General features: G+C 35.8%; 1 protein-coding gene across 1 annotated transcript in view; it reads right to left on the bottom strand.

The window, feature by feature from the left end:
* Window positions 1-19,363, bottom strand: part of LOC114615564 (protein PXR1-like) — a 22,653-nt gene extending 3,290 nt beyond the window's left edge. The window contains exons 1-2 of the mRNA XM_028761290.1: window positions 19,353-19,363; window positions 677-929 (exon numbers count right to left, since the gene is read on the bottom strand). Of these exons, the coding sequence (XP_028617123.1) occupies window positions 677-929; window positions 19,353-19,363 (264 nt within the window). The remainder of the gene's footprint in view (window positions 1-676; window positions 930-19,352) is intronic.
* Between the last annotated feature and the right edge of the window lie 235 nt (window positions 19,364-19,598).

Genomic DNA, 19,598 nt, shown 5'->3' with positions numbered 1-19,598 from the left:
GAGAGAGAGAGAGAGAGAGAGAGAGAGAGAGAGAGAGAATATTCACTTACCTGGTTATAAGAGTTAGGAGTAAGGAACCAAACAAAAAAATAAATAACAGAAACAGAGTGAGGTAAAAATGTAGTCAAATTCAATGCATATTTGTTTTTAGATACCCAACTGAATATAAATAAACTGCTGTCTATTTGTACCTTAACTCCATGTCTGAAGTTTAAGTATGCAGTATGTCAGTGTGAGAAACAAGTGCGTATATGAACTCCAGATGAAATTGCTACTTCGTCTAATATACATATTGTCAAAAATATGGACAAGTAAGAGCTTGTATTTCTGGCTATTAACACTACTGTAGAGGAAGCTCCAGGATCATTTTATTAGAGTCTAGGACATTCAAGATTCTCAGCAGGTGTTTGGGGAATTGGAAGGTAAAAACAGAAAGAGAGAAACTGATGTCTTCTAGCAGAGTCTACATAATGTGGTATGTTCAGTATTGGAGGTCAGCCAGCAAACAGGGTTAAAGAGGATGAGCGCTCAGAAAAAGAGAAAAAAAATCAGGTTCAGGAAAGCATTCTCAGACTTTGGGTCAGCATCTGAAGAAGAGACAGAAGTAAGGAAAGAAAGTTGCTTTTGTAGTTAAAACTTAGAAAGCTCCAATATCTCCTGGCTCTGTGAGGGAAGCTTTTCTTCTTTGTTCTTTCTTTCTTTCTTTCTTTCTTTCTTTCTTTCTTTCTTTCTTTCTTTCTTCCTTTCTTTGTTTTCTTTCTTTCCTTCCTTCCTTCCTTCCTTCCTTCCTTCCTTCCTTCCTTCCTTCTTTCTTCCTTCCTTCCTTTCTTTGCTCCCTTTCTTTCTTTCTTTCTTTCTTTCTTTCTTTCTTTCTTTCTTTCTTTCTTTTTTCTTTCTTTCTTTCTTCCTTTTCATAATTTCTCCCATTTCTGTGTTCTCAAATAACCAAGGTTTTCGAGACTATAAAAATGTTTGATCTCATGATCTATTAAAGCCACAGCGAAAACATGAAGCCTGGCAAAGGGCAAGCCTTCAGTAAACAGTGGTGAGTTAAGTTATGGCTCTACGACACTGTGTGGTGGCAAGTTACCTCTTGCAATTTACAGTTTTCATAACTAAGATTTAATGATCTTAACAATAATATACTAAATAATGTTTGAGATAGACCCATTGTTTCAGGACATAATTGCTAATATATCATGGAATTATACTTCATGGAAACACTTTCTTTTTGTCTAGAGAAATATCTCTGGTATATTTTTGTTTGTTTGTTTGTTTGTTTGTATTATCAAAGAATACATTTTATGCCACTTATTCATCTGTGAATAAAAAAGACTATGGCACTCAATATAATGGTTTCCCTTGGCAGCTAACAGGAGTATAGCTGTAACAAAACCATTTTTATCCCCCTCTGTCTAAAGGGTATGTCTACTAGAAACAGGCTTTGGAAAGTAGTTCACAAGTCTCAAATTAAAAAGGAACACAGACATTCAACTAATTGAAATAATCTTAGCTTTTCTATTATTTATTTTGTAGCTTTAAAGTCTTTCTAAAAATGGTATTTCAATAAATTGGAAAGACTTGTGCTTTCTCTTTATTAATTCTAATAACTATAGAGATAACTTTTTTTTCTGTGAGGGAGACAACACTTGAGTTGACTTAGAACCAGGTAGAGCCAAAATATGTCTAATTTCATTACTTAGCTTTAAGTTGCAACATTAACATGCATAAAGCCAATCATTTTAATGCACTTGGAAGTAATTATTTCAAATAAATACATAAATGTAAAAGTATAATCTATGTAAATCTATGTAAATGGAGGGTTATAGTGAATTAGTATATAACATTAATGAGTAAATTGCTCAGGGTTTCATTAAATAAAAATGACTAAAGACTTGGGTTAGCAAGAAAAAGCTCTTTTGCTCTGTTTCAGTTGCTTTAGGTTGTTATTCTGGTCCAAGATGATCAATTTCTCGTTCATCATAATAATTAGGGATAGATTTACTGAGCATTAGTGTAATTTTCCATCATGCTAATAGTTCTGCAATTCTCTGCTCATTAATATAAATGAGGTAAATTAGATCTGTAACATATAAAGGCAGAAGCTGAGGGAACTTTCCTGGACCCTCCCGAAACTCCATTAATTTAATTGTAATAAGTTATTCCTAGATTCTTATTTTCACTCTCTTTATTTCCCATTGCTAATGGTTCTTTAGATTTGTTAATGAGTGTACTAACCTTTTAATTTAAGTGACAGATGTGGTGTAAATCATGTGTACTTATCTTGTTTCACTTCCTTTAACTCATTCTCAAACACTTATTACCTTTAACCCTTTGTCATATATTCAACACTATTCAGGCACCCATCCACTTGAAAATTGTATCTTTCAGTACAGCATCAAAAATTAATTCCTTGTCTAACAGTTTGCAGTCCAGAAGACATTATGCATCACACTAGTTTAATTAAAGATGTGAGGTATGCAGGCAATTTCAAACTAAACATTTTTTATGTTATCCTTAAGATTTTTGTTTATATCCTCCAGATGTAAACATAAATTCACTTTCCATGTTTTATAGATTTATCTTTTCAAAAAACGACTCTTCTGAAAACACTGCCTAAATTATGTCTCTCTTATATAGTATTTATCTGAAGTTTTTCATACCCCACATGAATCCTTAGTCAATACGGATTTTAATACTATCTATGTTTTCCCTATAAATAATATAAAAGCATGAACCAAAATTGTATACACATATTCTACCTACTTGTTTACCATCTTGAATTGTCCAGTTAATAGCTAAGTTTTAACTTTTCCCCACAGGTCACATTAAAAATATATTTTTATTAAATAATTTCTCAAATTCCTTCCATGTGAAGCATTTACAAAGTTTACGGTGATAGTTTTCTCTACCAGAGTCATTGAGAAGAAATGAACTCAATATTCCCAAGGGAAAAAATAATTTGGATTTTTTTTATTAGTATTGCCATCCATGTCAAAACTTACAGTGTAGTTTAATTATTTTCTAGAGTTTAATTAACATTGACTGATATGAAAGCTATAGGCTTTCCTATGTTTCATACTGTGTAGTATACCTCTGTTTCACATGTTCTCATGCATCACAGCATTTATTATCTATATTTTCTAGATTAGTAGATCTAGAAATGCACTGAGGTCTAGATAAACACTGCTCTGTCCTTCATTAGTTGTCATTTATCAATGTTTAGTAAGCCTCCATTTACCTCAACTTTGTCACCTTAAAATCAAGATGAACTTTTATGTCAGAAGAATGGTGAAACCTATCGAGAAAATTCATAAGGAGCAATATATTCCAATGTAGAGTTAGGTATTACCACTTTCAAAAGTGTGTGGGTTGGCAGACGATAGCAGCAAGGCCATCATCTTATGTGGCAAACAACAGCGGCCACAGTAATAGCATTCAAGAAAATACTCAGGGCTCCTCAAGCTGTCCCTATACCTTAAAAAGGAGCAGAAATGCAAATTTTCTCTATTTTTTCTACCTGCTAATTAACGGACATTTCCTACATTCCTACGTTCTATAAGTAGCTGCATCATGTGCCTACCTCTCATTCCTCCTCCATCTGTTTGTGAAGCATGGTATTTTTTTTCCTTTCCACCAGCATTTCTCAAATTGACACTGCTATCTCTTCCCCTTACTGCTTCTGTCTTAATGGTTTTAGGCTAGGGTGATCATTGGCTTCCTTTTTTGGTTATTTTTCTTGCTGGTGAAATCAAACATTTCAATGGAAATAAAAAAGAAAAAAGATTATTGTTTTATATTTAAAGGGATATAGTTTCTCACAGCAAAGAAGCCGTGGTGTCATTAGTATGGAAGCAGTGAGAGTTAACTTCTGATATCAGCTGGTTTTTTGTTTTTCCTTCTTTTATGTTGTCTCTGATCCTTGATTCTGAGGTTGTACAACCTTTGGAGGTTTGAATAAGAATGAACCCTTTAGCCTCATACATTTAAATGCTTAGTCTTCAGGGAATAGCACTTCTTGGGAAGGATTAGGAGGTGTGGCCTTGTAGGTTTTAGTTTGTCAGTCAAGTTAGACTTTGAGCATTCAATAGCCCAAGCCAGGCCCAGTTTTCTCTCTTCCTGATGCCTGTGGATCAGGATAATATCAAGTATTGCTCCAGTACCATGCCTGTGGGCATGCTCTCTGCCACAATAATGTGCTAATCTCTGAAACTGCAAGCAAGCTGCCAATACAGTGCTTTTTAAGAGTTGCCTTTGTAATGGTGTCTTCTCAGGATTTGAACAGTGACTAAGATACCATTGTTCAGGGTGAGCCTTCTCACCTTAGTAAACCTCTCTAAAAATGACCTCCCAGATGATTGCCCAAGGTAACCATTATACAGTTATAAATAAACTCAAGGTGACATTCTACCACAAACCCACTCTTTTTTTTCTGCTTCCCCCTTCTTCCCTCCATCTGCCTTAACCCCAAATAACCATACCATTTTTGGAATATAATAATCAAATAGACAAATAAAAAAGCTGTTGATTATGACTTCTATAAATCACACTTGCTAGACTCACATAATAATGCTATGGTATTTTATAAAGCAGAAATTCTTTCGAAACAGTGAAACATATGAATAAAGTATGAATAGAGAAATCTGAAATTGTGTTCCTTTAGAACAAACTTAAATCCTAAACACATAAGTTATGTATACAAATTTGGATACCATTTCTCCAACTATAAAAATATTCTTTGAAATCAGAGATTTTGGTGTATATGGTTTCTCCATAATCATTCTCAGTGCCTAGAAGAGTGTTTGCTTAGTAGGCTTGATGGGGTTGGGAACAGGCCACTACAAATTATGCCATTCAACATGCTTTTTTTTTTATCATGTGCTATTTTAAAGCAGAGGATAAACAGACACTCTCCCAACACCACAAGTAAGGCATCCTTGAGTGACAGGCTAGAACGTTTACAAAGATAAGCTGTTCTGAGTAATATCATCATTGTGACCAGTTGCACCAATTACTTACCCAATCTATTGTCAGTGACATTGCATGTGCACAGTTTACCATTCTTGGACCAACTCAGAATGCACCTGTTGAATCTCTGTGTCTTTGCTTTCCCATTCTTTATGAATGATCTTAACACAGAACCCACAGTTTAACTAATCTATATGTGTTACTTCTACTGCTCTTCTTAGATCAGATGAATTCACCCATCCAGTCAAAAGTCTCAAAAGGTAATTAAAAATTTTATCTTCAAAAAAATATGAGAAGATTATATACTGAAAGTCCACAGATCAAGTAAAATCAGACTCAACAGCTCCCTGATCTAAACAGCTGTTAATTTGATTATATATTTTTACTCTAATCAATAGATTTGAGAAGATGATGTCTGAGAAAGATGGCTACATTTATCAGAACAAAACTTCTAAAGCCAAATGAAATATTTTATTTTTAAATTAAAAAGAAATAAAAACTGTAGATTCCATTGCCAAGCAACTCAATTAAATGATGTAATTTTTGCTTAAATATAGCTTGTAAGCTATATTCATATTTAAGGTTTTCTCTCTACTTATTAATGCTAAGGCACATCAGCAGCATCATCCCCATGCGAGTTCCCTGGAAAGCTATATTCTCCATCACTCTATAAAGTCTGCTTTGCAGCAAATTTCATTCTTTAACCACCATCCCCATAGCTCTCATATTTATGATTCCTAATAGAAACACTTACTCCACTCACTCTACAGTAGAAACAGACTATGAGCTCAAAATTCATTATTTTATGTATACTAAACCTACCACTGTAATTTTCAATAATGTTGAATAGGTTTGCCTAGTAGCAATGTCATAACAATATGTCACAAGCCAAGTGACGTCTAGAGTTTGTGTTAGAGGCTGGAAAGATAGTAGAGAGGATAAGAGCAGGTACTGTTCTTGCAGCAACCATCCATGCTTCCTGACAACTACGTGTAAATCTAGTTCTAAGGAATCTGATGTTTTTTCTGGTCCAAAGAGCTACCTGCACATGCACACAATAGATGCTTGCACATACCCACATATACACACCCACCCACACACCCATACCTACCATCTATCTCTCTACCTCTATCTCTATCTCTATCATCTATACCTATACCTATACCTATACCTATACCTATACCTATACCTATACCTATACCTATACCTATATCTTTTAGTGGTCTGAAACCACAAAGTCAGCATGCTTATTTTTGCTGATGATTGTCTTATTCTTTGAAGATGAGCCTTTATCTAGGCAGTCAGGGTGACCCTGCCTAGTACTTACATCTTTGATTTCTTGCTATTTGGAAGAGACTAGTTTATAGGATCAGGATACAGCTATGATCTTATTTAGGACCTCATTAAAGTACCTATCTCGAAATGAAATTCATACAAAAATGTTTCCTAGATGTTAGTGCTTAAACATAGAAATTTAGATTTAGTTCATACAGAAAACTTTTGTTGACTGAACTATTTGGATTGTCTTCTTCCAGATTTGTCAAATAGTTTTTGTTTGCTTGTTTGCTTTTGTTGTTATTGTTTTAGTTTTTTTGTACCTCATCATCATTTATTTCTTTATTTATTTCTTTACTCATGTTCCATCCTGCTTACTGCTCCCTCCCGTTCAGCTTTCCCACAAATCTCCCCCCATCTCCCATCCCCTTCTCCTCTGAGCAGGTGGTAGCTCCCTTGTTTCCCCCACCCTCTAGTGCATCAAGCCTCTGCTAGGCCAAGTGCATCTTCTCCCGCTGAGGCCAGACAAGGAAGCCCAGCTAGAAGAACATACCCCATATACAAACAACAACTTTTGGGATAGTCCTCAGTTCCAGTTGTGTGGGACACACAAGGAGACCAAGCTTCACATCTGCTACTTATGTGCAGGAAGACCTAGGCCTAGCCTGTTATATTCTTTGATTGGTGATTCAGGCTCTGAGAGGCTCAACGGTCCAGGTTACTTGATTCTGTTGGTCTTCCTGTGGAGTTCCTATCCCTTCCAGGGCCTGCAATCCTTCCTCTTATTATCCCATAAGAGTCAAAAACTCCATACACTGTTTGGCTGTAGGTGTCTGCATCTGTCTTAGTCAGATGCTGGGTGGAAACTCTGAGAGGACAGTCATAATAGACTCCTGTCTGTAAGCATAACAGAGTACCATTCATCAGATTATGGATAAGTACTTGCCCATGGGATCGGTCTCAAGTGGGGATGGTTATTGGTTGACCATTTCCTCAGTTTCTGCTCCATCCACTATCCCTGCATTTCTTACAGACAGGATGAATTTGGGGTTGAAAGTTTTGTGGGTATATTGTTGTCTCTATTGCACCATTGGGGTTCTGCCAGTCTAAAGGAGGTGACTTCTTTAGTTTTCATATCCTTAATACTGTGAGTCACAGCTAAGGTCACCCCACTGATTCTTGGGATTCTCCCTTATCCCTGGAGATTCCCCCACCTCCCCACCCCTGTCCACTGCTGATTTCCATTCCTTCTCATGGTCATCTGGCCATCTCTCCCCAACACCTGATCCAGAACCTCTCCATTCCCCTTCCAGGACCCCTTTCTTCTCAGTATTTTCTAACTATTTTATTCTCCCTTCAAAGTGATATTCAAGCATCCTCACTTGGGGCTTGTTCCTTGTTTAGATTCTTTAGGTCTATGGAGTTTAGAATGTGTATCTGTATTTCATGGCTAATATCCACTTATAAGTGAGTACATACCATGCATGTCCTTTTGGGTTTGGGTTACCTTACTCAGGATGATATTCTCAAGTTTTGCACAGTTGTAGCTCTAACATATTTTCTTTATCCATTCTTTATTTGACCAATATCTAGGTTTTTCCAGATTGGGCTATTACAAATAAATCTGTTTTGAACATAGTTGAGCAAGCATAGGTGTCTTTGTGGGATAGCAGATCATCTTTTGGGTATATGCTCAGGAGTTGGTATAACTGGGTCTTGAGGTAGAACTAGTCCCAGTTTTCTAAGAGAACTTTAAATTGATTTCCAAAGTGCTTGTATATATTTGTACTCTCTCAAATTCCTTTTAACCTCTGTTTTTAAACTGTTCTGCAGCTTACTACTTCAAATACTTGAAAGCAAGTATTTGTCATTACAAAGCCTTAGCAGAAAATTATAAACCTTTACTAATGAAAAAAATCATAAAACAATTTTAAAAAGTAATTATTTGAAAAAAATCCATGTTTAGTTTAGTTTAACATTTCTCTGTATTTTATTTGTACTTTAATGTTAGAACAATTGATTTTATTTTATAATAGATAATAATGATTAAGATTAAAGTATTGAGAGGGAGACAGTGTGCTTTCCTCAGTCTTGCTAAGCTTGAATTTACTGTCTGATTGCAGTAAGTGACATGTGTTTATATCACTTTTATGTAACATGGTCTTTAAGATTAATGTTATTAGTCCAGTTGACAGTTCTTATTGAGATATAAAGTTTTAATTTAATTCTTATGATATCTGTAGAAAAACCATTGCTTTCCTAAGTTAAAATGTATCCCTTTTTTATTAGTTGAATATTTTTTTCTGATTTACATTTGTCATTTTGAACTCCAGATACCAAAAGATTTAGTGTATTTTAAAGCTAAGTGGACACCCCAGGGAATTTCTCACCAGTGATTGATTGAATGACCCATTTAAAAATTTAAAGTTTTGTAAGCATAAGATACATTTGAATGACATTTTCTAACTTGACAAGAGAGAAGTTTACAGATTTTTTCTCAAATCGACTGAATCACAAAGGAAAGAAGATGCATGACAAAGATGTTTCATTCTCATTGCTATTTTATTTTAAATTTAAGCTATTTGCATAATATTACCATAGAAGCATGAATAAGGACATGCAGTGCCTTATGTTCCCTCACCCATATGGGCACAGTGAGGGTCATTGCTAATAGTCATGCATAGCAGCTTTCCACTATACATTTACACTTGTTGCACTGGCAACAGGGGAGGGTTGTGAATCTGTAGTCTCCCTCAGGGTGGTGCAAGAAAATGTTGGATATTTATAGAGAAACCACATTTCTTTTTTTTTAACTTATTAATTTCTTCTTTTGTCTTCATATGTCTCAAAGCACAAATAATGCCCCTTGCTTTGTAAGTAACTTTTAGTTACTGACCATCATAATGAACTTGTTTAGAAAACAAGAGCTGTTCATCTGAACATTAATTTTGTTTACCATTTCATTTCAGCAATTAGTAAAGCAGATGGGTAGACATGAAGAAAAGAGAGAGGAAGCAAGAAAGAAGAAAGGCAAAGGGTCTGAGGTGTATTTTTCTTGGGATGTGTGTCAGGTAACCAGATGCCTAATTATTCAGTTTCAGAGGACTTTGTAAAAATAAATAAATAAATAAATACTTTGAGTTTCAAAATAGACTTCAGTTTTGAAAGTTTGTTAAAGTTGAAAATTTTAGAAACATTTTCTTTACAGTCAGTTTGGTATTAATGAATTAGTTGCCCTTTCAAAAGAAACTATTTGCCAGTTTCTTTCAGAAGAGATGGTAGCGTGAGGTTACCACCTATCCTTCCTTAATATAAGGATGGTGACCCAGCACCAAGCCAGGCAAGCACACAGCATACAGGCTTCTCTTCTCCCTCCTCTGTGAATGACTCAGTAGCTCCCCCTAACGGACAAGGTTTGTCTGCTTCTATCATTAGATTTCTCTATTAATAACTGCAGGAGACAGTAATAACAGCATGAGGAGATTCAATACCTACAATCCCCATGGAAAGTAGTCCTACAGGTCTCCATGTGGACTTCAGTACTGGCCACAATGCAAATCAGACCACCTTACTTCAACCTCCTGACATGCTAACCTGGATTAAATCCTTTCCTTCAACTGTGGCCAGGATAAATATATATTAACTAGATCATTGTTTGTGAAGAATAAAGATCGGCCAAGCAAAGTGACTGTATTAATGGAGAGAGAATTCCATGTCAAAGAATGGTTTTACTGTCATTCCGAAGGAAAGCTAACACTGGACACTTTTGAGTATAATCCGTAAAGATAGACTCCTAAACTCTAATCTGAAATGTTGAAATCTCAGAAACTAAAATCTATATAAGTAAGGTCCCAAAATGATGCTCCCAAGGAACAAAACCCTGATTACACACACACACACACACACACACACACACACACACATACACACACACACCACAAAGTAAAGTGGAAGCTGTTAGTCAGAAAGAGCTGAGACATAATATCACTGACAGTGAATTATTTGAATGAGAGGTAATCAAGGTGATAATTGGTCCTGGAGATGAGAAGAAAAGCTTTAGACAGAAAGAGAACATCATATGGAGATAGCATAGCAGTCCCTCAAAGGGAAGGTAAAGATTCCTCTGAAAGCCTGGATAGCAGTTTTCTTAAAGGTGAAGACAAGGGACTGGAGCAGAGGCTCACTGGTTAATGGTATTTGCTGCTTTTGTAGAGGTTCCTGGTTCTCATACAGTTACCCTGCAATCCTTCTGTAATTCCAGCTCCAGGAATCTACACTCCTTCTCTGGCCTCCACAAATACTTCTTATAGATGGTACACAGATGCACATTCAGGCCATAAAATAAAAATATGTAAGTCTTCTTGAGAAAGAATGAGAACAAAAGAGAGGAGGCGTAGAGGGAGGGAGGAAGAAGGGGGAGGGATGTGGAAGAGAGTGGGGAGGGATATGGATGGGAGTGGGGAGAGAGGGAGGCTCCGTAAGAAGAGGAGCCAGATACTTGTTGGGTGTAAGGATTTGGGGCTGTGTTTAGGCCACAGCAAGATAACTTCTTAACCCATATCCAGAGAGAGATGCAAGGTTTAGTCAGGCTATGAGCTTTTATCCAAAGTTGCAGGCCATTGTTCAGAATCAAGGTAGAGCTTTATCATGCTAGGCAGAGTAAACCTAGAAAATACAGAAGCATTGCTTTCATGCCTTTGAGAAGCTGTTTACAGATAACATTACTGTGGGTCAAGGTGGAGTAGAGGGGAAAAGCAGCCACAGGGAGAGCAGTACCAAGTGGATCCATTCTCTGAAACACAGCAAGTTATAATCCCCACTTCTATGGTGAGAAGGAGTCTCTGTTATTAGTAAATGACCATGAAAGATGGTTGTAATCTTGAAAGCTGGCAAACCCATTTGGATTACCTATATGAAATTTCCCACAATCTATCCTTGTGATACATTTTAATATGCCAAATTTTGGTTTTAAAATTTGTTTTAGTCTTTCCAGTACTTTTAGTTGTCAATGCTATTTTTCTAAAATCAATTAATCTGTGTTTTACTTCTGTGTGATTTGCCAATGCTGGAAATACCAATCATACAAAAAGTTAGCAGAGTTCTTGTTCATTTTGTACATTTCTTTTTTGCACTTGCAACTACAAGAGTTCATTATCATAACATTGACTATTGGTAAAATATGCATGTGCCTTAGAGCTTTAAAATTCACTGGGTAAGGCAAGAGGTGTCATTCTGGTCTTTGGCAATTGTGAAAAGTAGCATTTCTCAGGATCTATGCTCTTTTCGTGTTATACATGTGACAGTGGCCCCTTTACTGTTTGCTCAGTCTCTCCAGAGACTTTAATATACCAGGACTCTATTGCAAATTCTGGGAAGTGCATGCTGACAGGAGCCTGATATAGCTGTCGCCTGAGAAGCTCTTCCAGAGCCTGACAAATACAGAGACAGATGCTCGCAGCTGACCATTGGACTGAGCTCAGGGTCCCCAATGGAGGAGGTGGAGAAGGGAATGAAGGAGCTGAAGGTGTATTCAGACCCGTGGGTGGAGCAATGGGTCCATTGGCCAGATACCTCGGAGCTCCAGGGGACTGGACCACTAAACAAAGGGTACACATAGAGGGATCCATGGTTCCAGCCGCATATGGCCCTGTTGGGGTTCGATACCCTAGAGTAAGAGAAAGCCAGGGCAGGAAGGCAGGAGTGGCTGAGTGGCTGAGAGAGCACCCTCATAGAGGCAGGGGGTGGAGGAGGGGGTGGGAGTTTCCGGAGGGGACACCTGGAAAGAGGATAACATTTGAAATTTAAATACAGAAAATATCCAATAAAAGAAAAAAAAAGAAAGAAAAAATTAAAAAAAAATAGTTTGCACTCAGCTTCATCACTATGTTTATCTGAAATACCATGGAGAATGACCTAAATCAACCCTCTATCTCTCTATCATTTCTTCCTTCCCTCCCTCTAAGATAGGATCTCACTGTCAAGGCTCGGCTAGCCTAGAACTTGCTTTGTAGGCAAGGCTGGCCTGAAACCTATAGAGATCTAACTGCCTCTGCCTCCTGAGTTCTGAGATTAAATTAAAGGCATACAGTACCACACCTCACTACTTAAAATTTTCATAAGTTTATACATTTATCATCAATTTCTTAATGAATGTTTATGTGTTCTTAAATTGTACTTTATTCACTATCATATATATATATACATATACATATATATATATATATATACATGCATATGTTTATTCAGTATACAATTATTAATTTATTGGGAGAAGTGACCTGTAAAGTGTCCTTTCAGGCTTTCATATCATTCACAAGATCTTTAAAGGACAAAGAACTGTCAATACAGGAGATTTTAGTTTTTCTAGAATCATAATTTGGGGATTTTAAGCTATATGGTTTTTGAATCTCAATATTTAGTATTATGCCATTTATGGTAATGCCTGTTAGGAATATGGCTATGTCTAAGTCTAACAGCCTTCTGGTGAGAGATTGTGTGCAGGTTGTACTTGTTGACTTTAATCCCTGTGAAATAGCAAACAAAAATGAGAAACCTCAACTCTACCATACAGGAAACTAAATAGTGATAGCAAGCTGAATGAACTCAGATGAGTATCTGTACATCCAAATACGTCATTGTAATGAGTGCCTTGATTATAGCTTTGTGAGCCCCTGAAGGACAGATAAGCTGAGCAAAACCCAGTTGTGTGGCCCACTGAAGCTGAGTGGATAAACACATCTCGCTTTAACCTGCAAAGTCTATGGTAATATGTTATGTAGAATGAGAAAATAGAAGTGTGTATAAACTTGACAGGCAGAGGTATTCCAATAATTTTATAATTAATTAAAGGTAAATACTTTTTGCAATTAATATTTAAGTTTCAAAATGATTCTGCAAAATAATGAGACACATTTTCTTAAAGTTATCTTGGGTTTTTGTACAGTAAGTTACAAAGAATGCTGTTATTTTGTTTTTGAGACAAAGTTACTCTCTAAAAGTCAGAGTGGCCTGAAACTCCTTATCTTCCTGTCTCAGCCTTCTGAAAATATTACTCTTAAGTTGTGATGTCAGATATTGAATAACACTATTGAACTTACATCGTGTGTTTTGAACACATTGTTGTAAAGGCATACATAATAAAATTTACTTGTTTTGGTGGGCTTTCAATTTGTATGTCTGGTATACTTGGTGCTCTTAGCAAAGTGAGGTAAGCAAGCAGCACCACCTCTGTGTGTGCTTGTATCATCTTTTAAACCAACTATGTGAACTGAGGACCAATCACCTTTACAGGTGTATAAGCCTAATACATTCACTGTGAGTGTGTGCTGGAGATTTGCTCAGCTGTCAGGAAGCAGGTGTCACTCTCTATTTTAGAGAAACCGCCATCCAATGCACACAACAGCTGATCCGGCAGGAGCTGAATCTGCAATTAAGTGTAACAGATCACTGCTAGTGTGGCAGATTGATTTTCTATAGAACACAGAAACAGCTTAATGCTTTTTCTGAGTTCAGTCAACATATAAACATCAGTACATATTTAATATGTCCCATTTTTAGTGTTTTGGTCCATCTGAACTCCTAGATATCAAGGATCTTCAGAGAGTCCATTCATCAAATAATGACTGAATTTTGTTTAGATATTCAATCATTTCCAAGCTGTGTCAAGAGAAAATATCTTCCTACAGATCTAATAAAACTATCTCATTGATCATTTTTATTTTGGAACTCAACCTGGCAAGTTAAGAGAGTCAGAACAATTGAATGGAAACAGCATTGGACAACTAGGGTTAAAGCAAGGTGAAAACTAGAAGTTTTAGAGGGAAATGTATTCTGTAAAAGAGGCCAAACACAAGAAAAATCCTTCATTACCTCACATATGTGTGCAATCTAAAAACAGTTGCAGCTACAGACATAGAGCAAATGCTGGTTAATAAGTACTGGGCACAGGGATGCTCAGGAAAGAAGGAGGAGTGGTTGGTTACAGGGCACACAGTTTCAGCTAGGTGATAGGAACAAGCTCACAGTTGCAGTAGCCAATGAAAATCTGTTCTTGAAGTAACTGTGTTTTGCATCCCACTGTATGAGAATAAGATTGCCAGTTAGATTATGCCAACCATTCTATAATGTATACAAATTAAAAAAATAATATTGTCTTCAGAATTATACATTTTTGTCAATTGAAAACAACTTTTAGGAAGAAAATAGTGATAAATACATAAATAAATAATTAGTATTTTATTATGTTCCAGAGAATGAGTCTGAGAAGGAAAGCGACTTTAATTTGCTGAATTATGTGTCATCATTAGATTGTGTCAAGGAAATACAGTGACTGCTGTATGAGCAGACACTGTGCCAATAATTTCCAGCTTTGTGCTACAGTGCACAGTTAAGATGCTGACGTGATGGGTGCCCTGTACTCATTCTTCTTTGATGCACCCTGATGTTACTGGGGATGCAGTTAATACCTTATTTAATGTGATAGGTTTAAAGGAGTCTGAAGAGGGTTTGTTCTTGTAGTGTAAAAGGCACCATTCCCCAATGTTCCCTTTACTCCTTCCTGATTTTTAGGCTCTTGTCCTGCATCTGGGTGTGTTGCTTTTCTCCTCAATATGCTGTCTCATCTAGGTTTTGTGAATTTTATAGAGTAGAAGTAAGCAGTGGAGGACACAGACTTCCCATCTCAGTTCTAGTCTCTCGACAAGACTGTGTGTGCTAAGGTTGTGACTGTTCTTCTTAACTAAAACTTTTTCTTCGAGAAAAGGATGTTTCTGGAATATGTAATACCTTCTTTGTTTTCAGATGAATAATTGATTTCCACCTGTTATTAAATCAGTACTATCATTTTCATACCTAAATAAATAGGTAGGAAAAAAAGTGTACTATGAGAACAAAACAAACTGTATGAATCTCTATACTCATAACTTCTCCAGTGGCTCTGAGAACCTAAGATGTCCTAGCATGCTTTCAGTAGAGCTTATTTGCCCTGGTTGAGTATATCAATGAGCTATTTTTTGTAAACATACATATACATATATATACATATATACATATATATATATATATATATATATTCAGACAAAGTTGAGCAATACATTCTGTTTTATGTGGATGTTATTTATTGTATATTTTTGGCAAAAGTCATGTAACTCAGACTTGCCTCAAGGTTACTATATAGCTGAGAATGATCTTAAACTCCTCATACTTCTGCCAAAGCAAGAGAAGAGTGCTGGACTTTCAGGCCTGAACACCATACCTATCTTTTCTGCATTTGGGAGACGAAACTCAGGGCTTCCTATGTGGATGTTAGCACCCACTTTATGAGCAATATCTGCAGTGTCAGCTAATTGTAAATAAAAGAATATGGACTCTTCTCTCACCACTTTTTGTAATATGATGATAAATAACTGATACATGTGTCACTATAGATGCTAGTTGATAAATATGCAATGAAAAATAAAGCCTGCTTGTTCTTAAAAGTTTTACTTGTCAAGTTTTACACCAATCTTCTTCTTCTTCTTCTTCTTCTTCTTCTTCTTCTTCTTCTTCTTCTTCTTCTTCTTCTTCTTCCTCTTCTTCCTCCTCCTCCTCCTACCACTCCCCCTCCCTCCTCTTCCTCCTCCTCCTATCTGTTTAGTCTTTACTTCTCTGTGTTTTTCAGTGTTGCTTTGCCTCATGGCTATAATTGAGAAGCAGCTATAATTTAACATATCAGCTACAGCACTGCTAACTCAATATGAAATTTGATTCATGTTTTAAATACATGCCTTGTGACTGTGATCCCATTATACTGTATATGAAAGTATAAGTCTCATGCAGAGTGAAAATATTCATGCAATTCTGAAACAGCCCACAAGATCCAGCTTTTTCCTTGCTGTGATAGTGTACCCAAGAAAGGCAGTTTCAGGAAGGAATTGTTTATTTTTGGCTTAAAAATTGCCGAGATAGATATCATGGTGTAGAAGATGTCAGGAACATGATATGCGCTGTATCCATAATTAAGATGCAGAGAGACTTACACGGTGATGCTGAGATGATTTTCTTTTCCCTCTATGTTCAGTTGGGATCCAGAAGGTGAGATGGTGATGCCTAACTTAGGGTGAGTCTTTCCTCTCTAACCAGTTAAGCCTCTGTATAAACACCCTCATAGACATGCCCAAAAGTGTATCTGTTACATGATTCAGTCTAGTTGATACATTTATGATATATACATGATACAGTCTAGTTGACTATTCAGATAAATTGTAAGACGTCTTTTTATTTCAAGTGAAAATATTTTTTAGTTATGGAGGATGAGAAAAGAATACAATATATTTTATCCAACTACCTTTACTTCTTTCTTTCCCTTAACTGCATTGTCTTCCTTCTGCATTTTATTTATAACAAAAATTTAACAACTATATTCTTCCTAAAAAGACTAAAATAAGAATAATGCTAATGTTAAATTCTAATGATATGGGATTTAGATAAATATATAACCTTCTGTGCTTGTTCATCTATAGATGGGAGATCATAGCACCCTTTCTTTACTTAAGAAAATCAAATGAAATAATCTGATAAAATAAAATTGCTTTTGAGTATAAATATATTGTAGATAAAACTGATTGATTTATGCTATATACATATATTTAGATGATAGATAATAGGTAGATAGATAGATAGATAGATAGATAGATAGATAGATAGATAGATAGATAATATTATGTATAGGCTTTCAGTGAACAGGACAGACATAGGCTTTTGCCACCGGAGTGATAGTTTAAGAATGTGGCATCATGCCTGGATTATCCATGGTATAAAAAATTAAAGAAATGCTAATTGATGAATCTCAGCACAAACAAATTAATTTGTTCCAAAATTCTTCATCGTTTTGTCAGTAACCATTGCTGACTAATGAACAAATTTCGTACAAAATGCTTTACAAAGTAGTGTCTATAGTGATTTTCAGCTTGATTTAACGTCATACCCCACTATTGAATAGTCTTATTTAACTCCAATATAACAATGAAAGGTTTAACTCATGATATGCTAGTTTTACTAGAATAGTTCTGATCTATAAAACTCCATTAGTTATGACCTAATGACAGTGAAATATTAAAAAAAATATTTAGTGAATGCCAGAACATGAGCACTAGCCAGGCAGAATATCTGCCAGTTCCCAGCATTTTATAAAGTTCCATGAGGGATCCAGGGCTCAGACTGAGACCTGCCTATCACCACTGAGTTGACTGAAGTCACAAATTGGGCAGTGGCTCTGAACCTATAGTTCTGTGAACAGCACCATCAGCAAAGCCTTGAAATCCACCAGATATGAAAATATGCTGTCTTAACTTTCAAATCCAATAAGGCAGCATCTCTGAGAGTGGGGTCTCCCAGTCTGTTCTAATGATCTATCAGAGGATTTCAATACATGTCTAGCTTGAAAGGCACTGGAAATTAGAAAAAGAAGTGAAGGCTGATATCAAGATTTTGTGGTGAGTAATCACAAAGGAACTACAAGCTTCACAGCACCTGTCTGGAAGGAATTTGAGAAATCCGAAGTAAACATAACAAAGCTGAATGCACTTAACGCAGGTCAACTGCTGATAATTAAAGAAAAACAGTAATGTAATAACTAAAATAAAGGCTAGCATACCTAATTACCAACCATTATTAAACCAAATGCAGTTCGATGCAACAGACAAAACCTCTCTGACTATACCTTTAATCAGTGATCGGTGCATGTTTGGGAAATATTTGGGGATGTGATTTATTTTGATCAGCTTCATGGTGATAACATTAAAAATATGGAGATGGAAAAGCTCTTGGCTGTTATTTCAGATCATGAACTTTGAGGAATTAGGAAGTGTTTTGAGAAATTCAAGTCACAGATTCGTAAAATCATACTTCCTTGTTGGTGTGTCCTGCAATCTAGCACATTCTCTCAGAACTTAAGATAGGGAAAGACAGGGGCAGAGAGGGATCTGGAGAAGTGGCTCTGTGTTAAGTGCACTGACTGATCTTGAAGACCTGGATTCAACTAAACATCCACATGGTGACTCATAGTCATCTATAACTCCCCATGTAGGGAATCTGATGTTCTCTTCTAGCTTCTGTGGGTATCAGGTATTCACATGTTTCACAAACATACATGCGGACAAAACACTCATAAAATGTAATTTATAAAAGGTAATCTTTAAAAGGTAATTTACCTTTATAAAACAAGTTAACAAGTTAACAAGTTTTTATTTTGTATATTAATAAAGAAAAGTTTGTGAAAACTGTAGACCAATTTGTTGGGAAACATCATGTAAAAATTGAAAATTCTAGTAAAGAAATTAGTGTCATTTTGTTTGGCTATTGAGATGTGTTTTAGTAGAGCAAGAAAGAGCACAAGAAGATAACAGTTTGCTGTCAAAGAATATCTACCTGACAGCCGTACAAAAATAAATGAGAAATGAAATTGAGCTAAGGAGATATTCTCATACATATTATAAAGTCCAGGTGTGTGACAATCAGGCCCCAGACCTGGTACAGTGGGATGGGATTCAGTACATTATAATTGCTGTGGACATATGGATTTGAAAAGATTGTGTAGCAGTTGCATATATAAATAAAGAATCAGAAATGTTTGAATATAATGTAACAAGTAATATCCACACATAATAAAGACATTATCTTCCCTCAGCTTTGTATTTAATTATATTTGTAAAATATTTTCAGTTGTTTAATATCCTAAATTTATTTGTTCCATTATTTAAATAATATTGCTTACATTTTGTCTTATGAAACTATAAAAGTAGATTCATTTGTGAAAACATAACTTAGTGTATTATGTCAGGGAATCAATTTGCATGAGAATAGACTTTGATCCTTAATATGTGTCTTATAGTTTGTGTCCCAGGATTAAATGTGAATACAGAATAGCATCTCTTTCAAAAAACACCACTATTAGATCTCAGACTCACTTTGAACCTAAATCAAGGCTATTAATTTAACATTTCTCAAGCTATTGAGAAAAAAATTATTTTTGCTGTCTTTACTGGCTCATGTTCTCAATATTGTCAGTTTCTCTGCCTTCTTTCCTCATGCATGAAACACATTTTATCTGTTATGTTATGTACTACACTTACATGTTATCCATTTTCGTACAAAGGAAATAGAAAAATAAAGCTTTGAGTTTCTAATGAAAAATATCACTTTCCAAATCAATTTAGAAAATTTTACTTGCAAAAATATTAGACGACTTGGAGAGTTATATTTTAAATATTTTTATTAATCATTTACATTTCAAATGGCATCCCATTTCCCGGTTACCCCTTCACAAGGCCTCCCATCCCCTTCCTCCCCTCTCCAATTTGCCTCTATGAGGATGCTTC

This window comes from Grammomys surdaster, unplaced genomic scaffold (genome assembly GCF_004785775.1).
Source record: "Grammomys surdaster isolate TR1022 unplaced genomic scaffold, NIH_TR_1.0 62, whole genome shotgun sequence".
Taxonomy (NCBI): Eukaryota; Metazoa; Chordata; class Mammalia; order Rodentia; family Muridae; genus Grammomys; species Grammomys surdaster.
This window is presented reverse-complemented; position numbering and strand designations above follow the sequence as displayed.